General features: G+C 35.9%; 1 protein-coding gene across 2 annotated transcripts in view; it reads left to right on the forward strand.

Moving 5' to 3' along the window:
- Nucleotides 1-5663: 5663 nt before the first annotated feature.
- LOC127859066 (probable nuclear hormone receptor HR3) overlaps nucleotides 5664-14857 on the forward strand; it is a 30739-nt gene continuing 21545 nt past the window's right edge. The window contains exons 1-6 of one of the 2 annotated variants that reach the window (XM_052396475.1): nucleotides 5664-5832; nucleotides 7941-7976; nucleotides 8516-8548; nucleotides 9371-9467; nucleotides 10599-10729; nucleotides 13810-13903. In XM_052396475.1, the coding sequence (XP_052252435.1) occupies nucleotides 5814-5832; nucleotides 7941-7976; nucleotides 8516-8548; nucleotides 9371-9467; nucleotides 10599-10729; nucleotides 13810-13903 (410 nt within the window). In that variant the 5' untranslated portion in view covers nucleotides 5664-5813. The remainder of the gene's footprint in view (nucleotides 5833-7940; nucleotides 7977-8515; nucleotides 8549-9370; nucleotides 9468-10598; nucleotides 10730-13809; nucleotides 13904-14857) is intronic. The other variant, XM_052396476.1, reaches the window with a different exon arrangement.

A 14857-nucleotide genomic window follows, 5' to 3' on the forward strand; every position in this document is an offset into this window, starting at 1 on the left:
AACTCAGTACATGGGTTACCTGTAATTACGCAACAGACCCGGCAGATTAGAGATAATACGGAAGACGAGGAAAATATTCCACTTGCGGAACTGCAAAAACATTTGAGAAACAAACAATTCGCGGATATACAGTCAAGCTCCAGTGAATCAGATACGATGCATTACAATAACGGTAATTCACAAAACTCACCTGTACGTAGGTTTGAAAATGATTCTTCAGACGATCAGATGCAAATTGACGCGGTAGCGTTAAAACACAAAAAACGAAAATTGACAAAAAAGACTTCACGTTCAAATAACGCAATGAAGAAAGCAATTTTCACGTGCCTTCAGACAATGGCTGAACACATGTAAATGAATGGACTACAAAATAAAGCGAGATAGATGTCGAGACTTAAAGACCCCCAGATTTTTGTATATAGAGAAATATGTTTTGAATGTATATGTAGTATATATGTAAAAACAGGATTATAGAGGACGGTATCGTCCGATTTTGATAATGTTTCGTCATTAGCATTGATTTACGGGTTTAGAATGAAATGAAAATGTCATATTTAAGTCAACGGGTGATATAATAGATATATTTCAGTAATATGTAACAAACAGAAAATATAAGAATCGTGACTCGCAAAATGCACATAAACAATTAATAGGTACATTATGAAAAAAAAACGCGACATTCCGATGCGTAAAATATAAGAATCGTGACTCGCAAAATGCATACAAACAATTAGTAAGTACATTATCTGTCTATGAACGCCAAGATACTCACGTTTGACGCCCATTACTTGATGACAGGCGTGGGTCACGAATTGGGCGAGTACGTAACGAAATTGGTATAAATAACCCTCAAAATAGGCAGACAGGGCCTCGCCTTCTCTCAGGAAATATTCATTTCGTATTATTTACCTTGACAAGCTTATGACAACGCACTTGACAACGACATTAACCAACGCTAGCTTATGCCCTACAGCGCTCAGGTAAACACCATTTTAGGCATACATAACATTTTAATACAGTTTGTAAATATCCTTAAAAACAAAGCAGTGTCTCTTTTATTAGTATAATGTAAAAGATACAACTATATTGCTATGATTCATTACAAATTTGATACTGATCGAATATGTAGTTTATTCTTTTTCGTTTCTTTATAAGAATACCTACATTAAGACAAGGGATTTTGTTTGTAAATTTTTGTTCTCAAGTAAATAAAACATAATAAAGCACAATGCATTTCATTGAATAGACAAACGCGTATAGTTTAAATAACACATCATAAATTTGCGTCATGAGAATCGCGTTCCTTTAGCACATTAATTTTATTTGGGTATATCTTATAATAGGTGTGAATAGTAATCTGAGTGCTTATATAGCAAATTCCATTAATATGTAAATAAAAGGCCCGTTTATCATTTCATGTAATTGACCCTATAAGATTTGCCAATGCGATACAAGTTAAGGAGAAAAGCAGCGCTCCTGACATCGTTGGCGTGGTTTGCCTGCAGCAACATGCGTTCATAACGCATTTGAGATCGTGATCAGATCTTAACACCCCGACAAAGAAGAAGAATATGTCATCGACATGCAGATATCTTCGACGACGATGTATCCGTCGAGAATCAGATGACTTAACAGACGACTTCAATTAGGATCAACATTGTCGACATTGCTCCAAATTGTGAACCAGCATCAGTACCATACAACGAGTGGACTGTTAATGGACATTTCACGCGTCGTCGAAAATGATTTTTAAAGATACGATGATATGAATGGACTTGATGATGAAAAATCGCGCGTACTTTGTACATATATTAGGTGAACATTTTATCGTCTATGAACTTATATATATATGTGTGTTACCTTTATTACATGTACATAAACACTAATTATCATACTACAGTCATGAATGCAGACATTCTCCAGAACTATATATAATAAAAGTTGGAAGTATTCTAAATCGTGCAACAGCCGAGGACCAACAGCTTCTCCGACCGACCATAATCGTCTTCATTCGGAAGCCGACGTCTTCAATCGACTGCATGTTACCATCTACAACCAGATGTCACATACCGGACGTCTCATCTTTTCACCTAGACGCCACATCGCCTCCAGCAAAGATGTCAAAAATAGACACTATTCGTATCGGATTTCCCAAATCAGTGACGCATTCCACGTCATTGTGATTGGCATTGACTATTTAAATATTCCGACGTTTTATTATTTCAGCAGAAACATTCGTTAAAACTTTCATTAATAATTTGCAGATTTTCATCATATATATGTTTTAGTCACTGATGTTTTCATGTTTACGTGTTTGATTTTCTACATCGTATTTATTAATATGTTTTCGTTTCCTTCCATTCTTACATTCTTAAAGATTTTTCTGTATCCTAAAATACATAAAAATCAAATTGAGAGGATAAGTTGTGTCAAATAATGATGAGAAATTGGGTGAAATATTTGGGTTTTCTTTATGTACGAAATATTGACAAAAGATTAAATATTTGGATCTGGTGTGTGTATAACAACAAAGGGGTTACAATGCTGTTGACACAAGCCTTAGGCTGTATTTGCATTATTGATTATTTGTACCACAACGCTCATTAACGTGTGCATACTTGAATAGTGACTTCTCCAGATTGTAATTCAGCCAATTAGAAATAAAGACACATAGAACACTGACCAATGGGATTCATAACTGAGTTTCACGGGCCAGATGTTAGAGGGAAACAAGACAGTTAGCGTTTAGACTTGGAGGTGTACGGATCGAGAAAGATACGATCATGTAGCTATCAGACTATATTTGTATAACCGAAAATATTAAGTATGTTAGACATTAAATTGGACTAGAAACTGATATGTGGTGTTGTTGAATATTTTATCCTATATTATGCAGGGAAATTAAAATAAATAGAGAGGGACCGACTGGTCCCATGCGCGGCACGAGAAAATGGTAGTTAATGCAAAACTCGTCATCTTGGCATTATGCGCATGACGAGATATCGAATGATAGGCTACACACTGGTAATTTAAGAGTAATGAACATTGTTAGTAACTACGTGTCATCTATGAACTATGAACGATTACGGGACATTTTTAAGTAGGAACAAAATGAAATGACGTACATAATGTCCATGTTGCCATTTATCCATTTTTCAAGTTTCATGAAAAAAAATGAAGAACTTTAAAAGTTATCGCAGGATCTAGAAAACTACCTTTTCAGCAGTATTTCTAGTTTATTTGTTGCCATAGCAACCAGAATTGTTGACGTGGGAACAAAATGAAATGACGTGAATAATGTCCATATTGCCATCTATCCATGTTTCAAGTTTCATGAAAAAATATATATGAAGAACTTTTAAAGTTATCGCAGGATCCAGAAAAGTGTGACAAACAGGCTCACAGACGCACAGAGCGAAAACCATAAGTCCCCTCCGGTGAAACCGGTAAGAGACAATTAACGTTCTATAATGGGGATTTTGCAAATGCTACAAGTTGAAGCTGCTAATAGCAGCCGGTCGCGTTGTCTGCGTCTTTGTAACACTGTTTTACTGCGTGTTCAGCATGAAACATTTTTATCTCAAATGAAAAGGCTTAATAGATAGAACAGTTTTACACTCAATCTCGACATCAATCAATGTGTGCGTGCACCTTTTATTTTCAGAGGCAACAGCGTTTTATACTTAAGGCTATGTTCTCATATTTAGTACTGACTTCCATATTCCTGTCAACATGTTAACATGTTAAAGTATAAAGAGCAGTGGAAGCGTGGCCTCACTTTAATTGCATTTCAACCCGCGAGGTATCACGGGTCAGTTTGCGGTAAAAGTGTGGTTTATTTACAGGTCATAGCTGCGTCTTCGAATACGCTTATGTGCTGACCTAAGTTCGCGGCCAGTAAAATAATCGTTATATAATATAGACGCTATCCGTGAACTAGGTAAACTGCAATTTTCTTTAGACCAGAAAGATGTGAAATGAAAATATTCAGCGATATTGTCTGTCAATTATAGATTCTTTATGTGTTTTCAACAATACCATGATAATTATTTTTAATTAATTTAACAAGAATTATTCCACTATATTGACTAATGTATTAAGCTTGAGCGCAATGATTCTCGATACTGTTAATAATCGAATCAAATAGCAATGCCCGACAAACCACTGTTTAAAAAAAACAGGTTTGTTCGAAGAACGCGCGTATAAATATTTAAAACATAAACGGATACTTAGCGTGTGGCCGGTTGACTCATATGTTTAAATTTCACTTCCATTCTTCTTTTGGTTTTCTGTTTCGTTTCTATGGGTTTATTACCAGCAGTACGTAATAATGTAAAATAAGCCGCGAAAAATCCGCGTAACATCCCGTACTGCGTGTGATGCAGCTAAGAACTGCACAGAAAAAGATATTCGCTATCCTTGATCTCATTTACCTTTCACAAACTCCAACTACAATCAACGCCGTATATCTTTTTTTAAAGATAATTCTTGTTTCTTATATAAACACAATATCTTTCTTTTTTTCATTTGTTTCTGGCAAAAATAACGACTGATAACGGGGTTTTCGGTAAGATACGCAGAGCAGCATAATATGTAATTCTACACATTAAGCATTTGTCAAGATCACGGTTATGTTTGGAAATCGTATAGATTCCATTCCTCCAACTACTTCTGGATACAACTAGACTTATTACATACAGTAAGCCACATTAAGAAACCGTAGAACAATTTTCATTGACATTTTTTGTAAGAATATAAACGGCACTCGTTGAACAATAATGCGAACCTTGACACACAAAATGTCGAGTGAAACGGCGGACAAACCAGTAGCAAGCGTCTCCCTCATTTATCGATCGCTGATTGGTCGTTCGATATTTAGATGAGAGTTAGATTATTTAGATTGAAAGAGTTAGATTTACAGGTGGCAAGATAAGCGGTTCTTTCAGACGTTGGTCGTACGTTTGCCTTTAGACCAGACTTTTAGCACGGCCAACGGCATGAGGGTGGTCCTGGCACGTACCCCGGTATATCCCGCCCGGAGGTACAATAAAGTATATTTAAATATGTAAACAAACGATGTAAAATAAAGCAGTTTTGTAGAAACCACTTAAATAATGTCAATGCTACATACGGAGAAAAAAAAGTAGGTACATTTTAAATGGAAGAACTTAGAAGAACATTGAAAATAATAAAGTTTAATTGAATGTAAAAGGATAAAAGCTAAAACAGAGAAGATGCAATATGTAAGTTTAAACATAGAATTAAAGAAACATGTATTTCCGGCAATAAATGTTTTCCTCTCTGAACTTATACTCTCTGACCTTATGATAACAAGAACGTGCATCGATAGATAAAAGTGCACTGCTTGGTTTGCTAAGTCAATGAATGCCATGTTTAGTAAATTTCGTAACGACCCTCGAAAGATTACACAGTTGGAGCGACACCTCGTGGCGGGAGTGATCTAGGTTAACCACCTCGCGAACAAAATAGTTCAGTGTGGATGCCGAAATAGTTCGCTTTGAGGTATAGACAAATAACCTCATTTCAAGGTGTCATGCTCTATCACTACGAAAAACACAAAAAATGTAATTTTAAAAGTTTTTAATGTTAACATTTTGACCAAATACTTTAACATTTGCGAAATGATGGGGCCGCGTAATGATATTTTATGCTAATTACATGATAATGCGAGTGACCTACTGGAGTTGCGAGTGTTATTTATGGAAAATCAGCGGATGTTCAGCTGTAAATTCGTGGATATTTAGGTCGCAGTGGCTAAATTGGGTCACACGGACGAAAGCCCATGGTCCACAATGACAACAGTGAATGACAGTAAGTCACTTTTCAACATACTTAGGGACGTGCATGGGATAGAAATTCGCGATCGTTGATGGGGATATGCCTCGCGAAATGTTGTAACAGCGGTCAAAACCGCCATGTGTAATTTTGCCAATCAGTGTGGGTATTTAACCCTTCGTGCAACCTACTTTTATTGTTTACATTCGAAAACTATGTCATGCACATGGCTGACATAATACTTTAATTGAATATGCAATAGTTATTAATTGCAACACGATGTCATTACACGATTTATTCTTGCAATTTCTACGCAGTAATTGACGAGAGTATGGTGTGAAGTTCTCAAATCCATAAGGTCCACCGTGAACGTTTAAATTCTATAAATGTGTTGTGACATCGTGTTAGTTTCGTTTTCACAAGGTCTTTAGATGTTCAGTTTATTACAAAACTAGCTTAGTGTCAAATATTACCAATTAAAACCGCACAGCGTTGCTGATAATTTAGTTATCTCTACGTGGATAAGATGGAATTTGATTTTCATTGGGCAAGACTTATTACGTAGCCATGAGGGTTGTTCATATAGTTGTACAGCCTTTTGTCATATTGAACTAACCATTAATCATTCAAAGTAAAGTGAAAGTAGACTGAGAGTTGTAAAAAGGATGTGTAACATTTATAATGTAGCAACACGGTGGCAGTGCATCATTAAAATGTATTAACATTTTAAATAGCATACAAGCTGTTGTCATAAGGTTTGAAAATTATGATGTTGGACAAGGACTTAGATTAAATGGACTTAAGTTGTTTGCAGTGAAATTATGAAATTAAATGAAGAAGAATAAAGCAAAAAGGTTTCCACATTCAGACTTAATCCTGCCCACCTTTAATTAAAATGATAATACTTTAACCACTCAATTTTAAAGAATATATGCCATTTTATAACATGCTTAATTCTTCATTCAAAAGCCCCTTTTGCTATCTCATTCATAAATTGACAAAAACAGCAGAAAAACTCAAAATACTATATTGTGAAAAATTCCATTAAACTTTAAAGCTGCTTAGCAGAAAGTGTTGCCCTGATAAGCGTGATGTGCAGGCTTCACTGGCTAATCTGGGATATTATTTAACACACATGCATTGAGTCCAGTTTTTCCACAACATGGCTCATTAAATAATTGATAACAATTAACATGCTTCAGTTTGTACTAAAGATATCAACAACTTGAACAAAGTAACAAATGCACACAGTAGGAAGGCATGGCTATGAAGTTTGTTGAAGTTATCATAATAAGATAAGAATGATGAGTTTATGGGAATGATTATCTCATGTGTTATGCTTAAAGTGTGATTTTATCAGTAGGCATTCAACAGGGTTCAACTGACATTTGCTGTGGTCTGATGAAAATTGTATTACTTTAAATAATGTCAGACTATAAGTTGCTGCAAGTAATGAGAATAAAATATTGGCTAAATTGTATTGGTATTTTTATGAATCTTGTTTAACTTCCTGATGATTAAGAACAAACTTACCTGTTTTTATCCCCCCGGATCGAATGATCGGGGGTATATTGTTTTTGGCCTGCCTGTCTGTCATTTTGTCTCCAAACTTTAAACTTGGTTAAATGTTTGCAATAATGAATATCTTTTGCAATATTGAAGATAGCAACTTGAAATTTGGCATGCATGTGTATCTCATGGAGCTGCAGCAGCACATTTTCAGTGGTGAAAGGTCATCCTTCAAGGTCAAAGGTAAAATATATGGCTTCAAAGCGGCGTCCAAACTTTAACCTTGGATATAACATTTGCAATTTTGAAGATAGCAACTTGATATTTGGCATGCATGTGTATCTCATTGAGCTGCACATTTTGAGTGGTGAAAGGTCAAGGCCATCCTTCAAGTCAAAGATCAAATACCCTGGTATATGGCTTCAATTTTCAACTTCAAAGCGGCGCAATAGGGGGCATTGTTTTTTTTTCTGACAAACACATCTCTTGGTTAACTTAATATAAGCTACACAAACAGATCCAGGGGTTAAGTAACATTAGGTGTGGTTGAATAATGCCATCTTTTTATAATGTCTTATTATTTGATCTGAATTTAGTTTACATCAGTCATTACATTTCATATATATTTTTTTCAGCTGCGTCCCCATCTTCTACATTTACGAAAACAAAAAGTAAGTATCACTTATAAGTTCTCAATAAGTTAACCACATCTTTTTTCATAAGGTCATATAAGAAGTGATGGAAATTTATTTGTTTGTATGGTTGCTTGAATGGGCCCCTAGCTTTCAAGATTTGGTAGTTCAATCTAGTGTTTTAAGAGCCCACCAAAATAATGGTACTAAATAAAAAAACCTGATATTTTGAATTTAAAACCTTATTCTTTTATCAGGCCAGCAATACAAGTTTACATTTTGAAAGAGTTGAAATTCTGCAATAAATAGCAGAAAAAAGACTGTTATAAACTTTAAACATAATTGTTTTAGTCTTTTGAAAACATGGTTTGTTTTAAATTGTTTAAGAAATCAAGAACCTGGTTATCAATCAATTAACAGTAGCTATGTGTACATGTGTTAATGATGGTTGGCCTAAGATGACCACTTATAAGCTCAATTAAGTTTCAGTTAAAATTCTGATAAATCTTAAAATGAACCCCGAACAATATTCAATAATAATTTAAATTGTAACGTGACATTATATGTTTTACTTACAGCTGCAGCATCTTCAACATACACACCATCAAAAAGTAAGTTGGCCAATTTGTTAGTCACTTATAAATAATAGATACTGAGTAACTGTAATTACTCTTAGTTTTGAACTTTTGGGACACTCCCAGTTCCCTTTTTTGTGTGACTATATTTGCGGACATACGGGTCTTTGTTCATAATTAATGATTTAAGAGTATACTCTCAGTTTAAATTGGGCAGGTAGTGATAGATTCTTAAATATTCAGCGCAAAGCACTGCGATGATTCTGTTTCTGAAAATCAAATAATATTGTGGAAAAGTCATTTCCACTAGCTTGCCATTGATGGAGAGGGTTTAGAAATGCGCCATAAGTGCAACATTGTTATTAAACTAAAAGGTTATCTTTAAACAGTATAGGCTAAGGCTTGATAATTCAATATTCTAAAGGACACCATAGCCAAGCACAATAATAGTACCAAACACAAGGATGCGTGGGAGAAAATACATGTACATGTAGGTAGGTTTTTTTCAAATTGTCAAAAACTAATTGCCAAATAGTTTTTAGGGACTAATTGTTACAAAAGGCTTGTAATGAAAACTAATTGACATGACATCTTTAATATGTTTATTATCTAATATTATCTATTACCCTGCATGTATAGTACACAGGTATCAGGTTATTGAGGGCAAGCAAAATAGCCCATCTAAAAATGTATCCTTTACAAAAGCTAGTTAGAAACTCGGATAACTGTTGCTTTCTGTTCAATATTGCAGTTAAAACATAAATGAGGTAAAGCAAAATATTTACAAAAGATTAACACTGAAGAATAATGGTTGGTTCTAATATTAAATTGTAACTTTTGTATTTTTTCGTATTGCAGCACAGATAGAGGTGATACCCTGCAAGATATGTGGAGACAAGTCCTCGGGAGTCCACTATGGAGTCATCACATGTGAGGGATGCAAGGGCTTCTTCAGGTTAATACACCCAATTGTTAATTTTCATATGAGCTTCATTCTGAGAAAACTGGGCTTAATACAAGAGTCCCCTTAATCAGGGATGACACTCTGCCAAACTGGATTTTTGTTATGAAGAGACTTTCTTAAAAACAATTCCATAAAAGTGTTGGATTGTTTCTCTGATAAGCATGTGCAGACTGCACAGGCTAAACAAGCCTAGTTTTCCTGAACTCGGCTCATTTTCATATCTCAATTCAGTGTTTTTTTTCAGTTTTGGGGGAAGTTATGGCGGATGCAGTTCAGGAAAATTGTAGTAAATTCGTAACGAAAGACGTATTTAAATGAGGTATTGATTAAAATTGAATTACACTTTCAGGAGGGGAATTTTAAAAATATTTGGGGGAAAAATGTATACTCCAAAGATGGGGGAATGAGGCCGAATAACACCGAATATTTCATCCAAAAAAAACACTGCAATTATTAAGAATGTTTGTGTGTGTTGTCTTGTTTTGGTCGTTGGAAAGTGACACACTGTTTGGGCAAGCTGAATTTAGAAATTATGATATCTTACGATGGGGAATGAACAAAACCCCACAATATAAGTGATACTGATTAATCTGTAGAAATAATGTAGTTGTATGAAACCAGTGGCAGGTAAGACCTCTTTTGTTTTTGGACAAGTTTAAATTTTACATGGTAGCTAATAATGAAATCAACCAATAAAAGATACATTGATGTCTTGCTTGGTGGTCTCAAAATGTATCAATCACCTGAATTTCCAAATTAAAAGATGAAATCCTCAAAACCAATATGTGTGCACCACTGCTTGATATATTAAGTTTTAAAACCATGACATATGAGAAAACCCCTAAAATAAGAATTTTACTGGTGCATAACTAGCAAAGTCAACTTGAAAAAAGGCCTCATTTTGGTAAAGTGGGCTAAATACATAAACTGGAGTTTGATTTAGAAGAGAAACTTCTGGTAAATGAAGAATTCCATTTAAGCTGAAACTTTCTTGCCTGATAGGCGTTTGCAGACTTTATAAGCTAATCTAGGGTGATTACATGTACCCAAATGCATAAAGCCCAGTTTTCCCAGCACAAGGCTCTTTGGACCTACGATAATGTTTTCCTGCATGTTTTCCAGACGGTCCCAATCAGGTCCGGTCAACTACCAGTGTCCACGTAACAAGCAATGTATCATCGACCGCGTGAACAGAAACAGGTGTCAGTACTGTAGACTACAGAAATGCCTACTGTTGGGGATGTCACGAGATGGTATGTCATACGTCGTACATGTGATAAGGCCAAAAAAAAAGGTCTGTTTCTGGTCTCTTTGTAAATAAAAACAGGGTTGGTAGGTAGGGATTTTTATGCCCCCTGTAGGGTGGCATATAGCAGTTGAACTGTCCGTCACTATGTCAGTCCGTCCGTCCGAAAACTTTAATGGTCATAACTTTTTTAATATTTAACATGGCAACTGGATATTTGGCATGCATGTGCATCTCATGGAGCTGCACATTTTGAGTGGTGAAAGGTGAAGGTCAAGGTCATCTTTCAAGGTCAAATGTCTAATATATGGGGTCTGTCCGTCCGTCCGTCCGAAACTTTAACATTGGCCATAACTTTTTCACTGTTGAAGATAGCAACTTGATATTTGGCATGCATGTGTATCTCCTGGAGCTGAACATTTTGAGTGGTGAAAGGTGAAGGTCAAGGTCATCCTTCAAGGTAAAATGTCAAATATTCCGTCCGTCGGAAAACTGGAAAATTGGCCATAACTTTTTAAATATTGAAGATAGCAACTTGATATTTGTCTTGCATGTGTACTTCATGGAGCTGTACATTTTGAGTGGTGAAAGGTGAAAATCAATGTTATTTTTCAAGGTCAAATGTCAAATATTCCGTCTGTCCGAAAACTTTAACATTGGCCATAACTTTTTAAATATTGAAGATAGCAACTTGATATTTGGCATGCTTGTGTATCTCATGGAGCTGCACATTTTTGAGTAGTGAAAGGTCAAGGTCATCCTTTAAGGTCAAATTTTGCAATATTGAAGATAGCAACTCCATATTTGGAATGCATGCGTATGTCATGGAGCTGCACATTTTGAGTGGTGAAAGGTCAAGGTCATTCTTCAAGGTCAAAGGTCAAATTAATGGCTTCAAAGCGGCGCAATAGGGGGCATTGTGTTTCTGACAAACACATCTCATGTTAGATACTGAGCCTAGCTTAATCTTAATCTTTATTAATTTATGCTACATGGGCCATTTTGAAACACGTCATCTCAATTTTTGATGGAAGTTGTTTTAATACACTGTTTCACTGGCTTTAATCTTTGAACCTTGTAGATTTGAATATTAGATGCTGACCATACCATTTTACAACTGCTCATTAAGACCATAATATCCTAGACTTTTGTAAAATCGATTTTGCATTTCAATTATAAAATATTTTTCTCCAATAACATAGAACTTGAAATAGTTGGTTTTTTCTGGTAAATAAATCGCCTAGTTTTTGGATACATAGTCCGCACAGATATGGGGCTATTTCCTTAGCAAAAAACAACAACATCAACTTGCTATTGGCAAAGAAAAACGATAAAGCAAACATGTTTTCTTATCAATATAATATGAATAGAAACATTATTATTATTTTCATCAAAAAGTCATGGGCCCACTAGCAGATGTCCCCTAAATTTGTATGGTAAATTGTCTGAGAAAACGGATATAACAGCTATAAAAGCAGTTTTGGTGACCAAAGTGAAAACACTAGTTTGTAACCATGAGCCTAATCCTGTGGAAACCAGGTACATGTATAACGAATGTGGGTAAACCAGGTACATGTATAAGGCCTAAAAAAAAAGAAGTCTTGTTTCCGGTTACCCAACCGACCCTGTTTTTAACCGCCGACTCAAAAGTTTTTCTGTTACTAAAATCGCATCCGAATTTTATGTCCGAAATTTACGCAACTGCGGAAAGCGTCTGGAACGTTCAGGACTGTTATTTTTGTTAATGATTTGTTTCATTGACATTTATTCTAGTCAATTAATGCTTTGTTCAAAATGCAGTCTTTAGTTTTCAAAGAATATTTATTAACAGTAATTTACAGATAAAGACAATCTGGATCAAACATCTTCATGTGTCATTCAACCAGTTACCTGTTTAGAATCACCCGGCAAAAAACGTTAATTCTTTTGACCACAATAAATTTTTTCGGGATTTAGTGTAAATGTGAGAAGATGTAAAAAATAAAGGGTAAAATTTATTTTGTATGATTACAGGTTTAGCCAGACGGCATATGCGTTTTTTTTGTCAAAAATAGCCAATTAAAGTTCACCTTTCGGAAAATTATTAAAAATCTTACGGAATTAGTATTTCAAAACATTGTCATGGCAGTTTTTTCAATCAGCAAACAGTTTGTTTGAAAATAATAAAGCCTTCTATATTTATATGCACATTTCAAAACATAACTCATTCCGGTTAACTTTTTGCTGCATTTATCCCCACTGTAAGGATAATACAAAATCTTTTTTGCTAAAACTGTGTTAATTTATTCCTTTACCTAATGTACATGTATACCTTACTGTCCTTAGACACTTATCATTTTGTTTTTATTGTTATCCGGAACTGGTTGACAAACTGTATATCCGAAAGATAGTACTATGTCGTCATGCATTTCACACTGTTGATGCCTGAAAATAATGACATTCTCATTGAGTTAAATATTCAATCAAGTGTTGTCAAAAGAAAGAAAAAAGCCTACCTACCGACCCACATTTTTTTGGGCATGTAACCAGAAACAAGACTTATTTTTTGTAGGCCTAATGAATGTGGGTAAACCAGGTACATGTATAATGAATGTGGGTAAAATTGTCATTCAAGATAAGCCTTATCAGTCTGCTTTTTTGTATTGTTTGTTTAAAGAAAGTCTCTTATAAAAAAAAACGTTAAGGCGGAAAGTGTCTTCCCAGATTAGCCTGTGCTGAATGCAGAGGTTATCTAGGACAACACTTTTCACTCATGCATTAGGCTCAGTTCCCAAGAATTCAGATAATTACTCACGCATAGGATAGTCAAGAGTGAAGTTTTAAATATCCAATAGCAAGTTAAGATGCTGTACTTAATAAGGGTAGAAACGATGAGTTTCACACTATTTTAGCAGTGAAGTTTGGTCGAATGTCTGTTGTTCGTAACCATGTTTCACATTATATCAGCAGTGAAGTTTGGTTACCATGTTTCACATTTGTTCAGCCATGAAGTTTTGTTAACCATGTTTACCACTATTTCAGCTGTGAAGTTTGTTTTAATTTGGTTACCATGTTTGTACCCATGTTTCACACTTCATTGTATTTCAGCTGTGAAGTTTGGTCGAATGTCTAAGAAGCAAAGAGAGAAGGTAGAAGGAGAGGCCCAGCTGATCAAGGCTGGGGTCTCACCAGGCGTTAATGGGTAGGTACTTGATGACTCACACAAGGAAAGATCCAGGGTATGCAACCAGCCAGGCGTTAATGGGTAGGTACTTGATAACTCACACAAGGAAAGATCCAGGGTATGCAACCAGCCAGGCGTTAATGGGTAGGTACTTGATAACTCACACAAGGAAAGATCCAGGGTATGCAACCAGCCAGGCGTTAATGGGTAGGTACTTGATAACTCACACAAGGAAAGATCCAGGGTATGCAACCAGCCAGGCGTTAATGGGTAGGTACTTGATAACTCACACAAGGAAAGATCCAGGGTATGCAACCAGCCAGGCGTTAATTGGTAGGTACTTGATAACTCACACAAGGAAAGATCCAGGGTATGCAACCAGCCAGGCGTTAATGGGTAGGTACTTGATAACTCACACAAGGAAAGATCCAGGGTATGCAACCAGCCAGGCGTTAATGGGTAGGTACTTGATAACTCACACAAGGAAAGATCCAGGGTATGCAACCAGCCAGGCGTTAATGGGTAGGTACTTGATAACTCACACAAGGAAAGATCCAGGGTATGCAACCAGCCAGGCGTTAATGGGTAGGTACTTGATAACTCACACAAGGAAAGATCCAGGGTATGCAACCAGCCAGGCGTTAATTGGTAGGTACTTGATAACTCACACAAGGAAAGATCCAGGGTATGCAACCAGCCAGGCGTTAATGGGTAGGTACTTGATAACTCACACAAGGAAAGATCCAGGGTATGCAACCAGCCAGGCGTTAATGGGTAGGTACTTGATAACTCACACAAGGAAAGATCCAGGGTATGCAACCAGCCAGGCGTTAATGGGTAGGTACTTGATAACTCACACAAGGAAAGATCCAGGGTATGCAACCAGCCAGGCGTTAATGGGTAGGTACTTGATAACTCAACAAGGAAAGATCCAGGGTATGCAACCAGCATAAAATCAGAGCAGCCTGCGAG

This window comes from Dreissena polymorpha, chromosome 14, assembly GCF_020536995.1.
Source record: "Dreissena polymorpha isolate Duluth1 chromosome 14, UMN_Dpol_1.0, whole genome shotgun sequence".
Taxonomy (NCBI): domain Eukaryota; kingdom Metazoa; phylum Mollusca; class Bivalvia; order Myida; family Dreissenidae; genus Dreissena; species Dreissena polymorpha.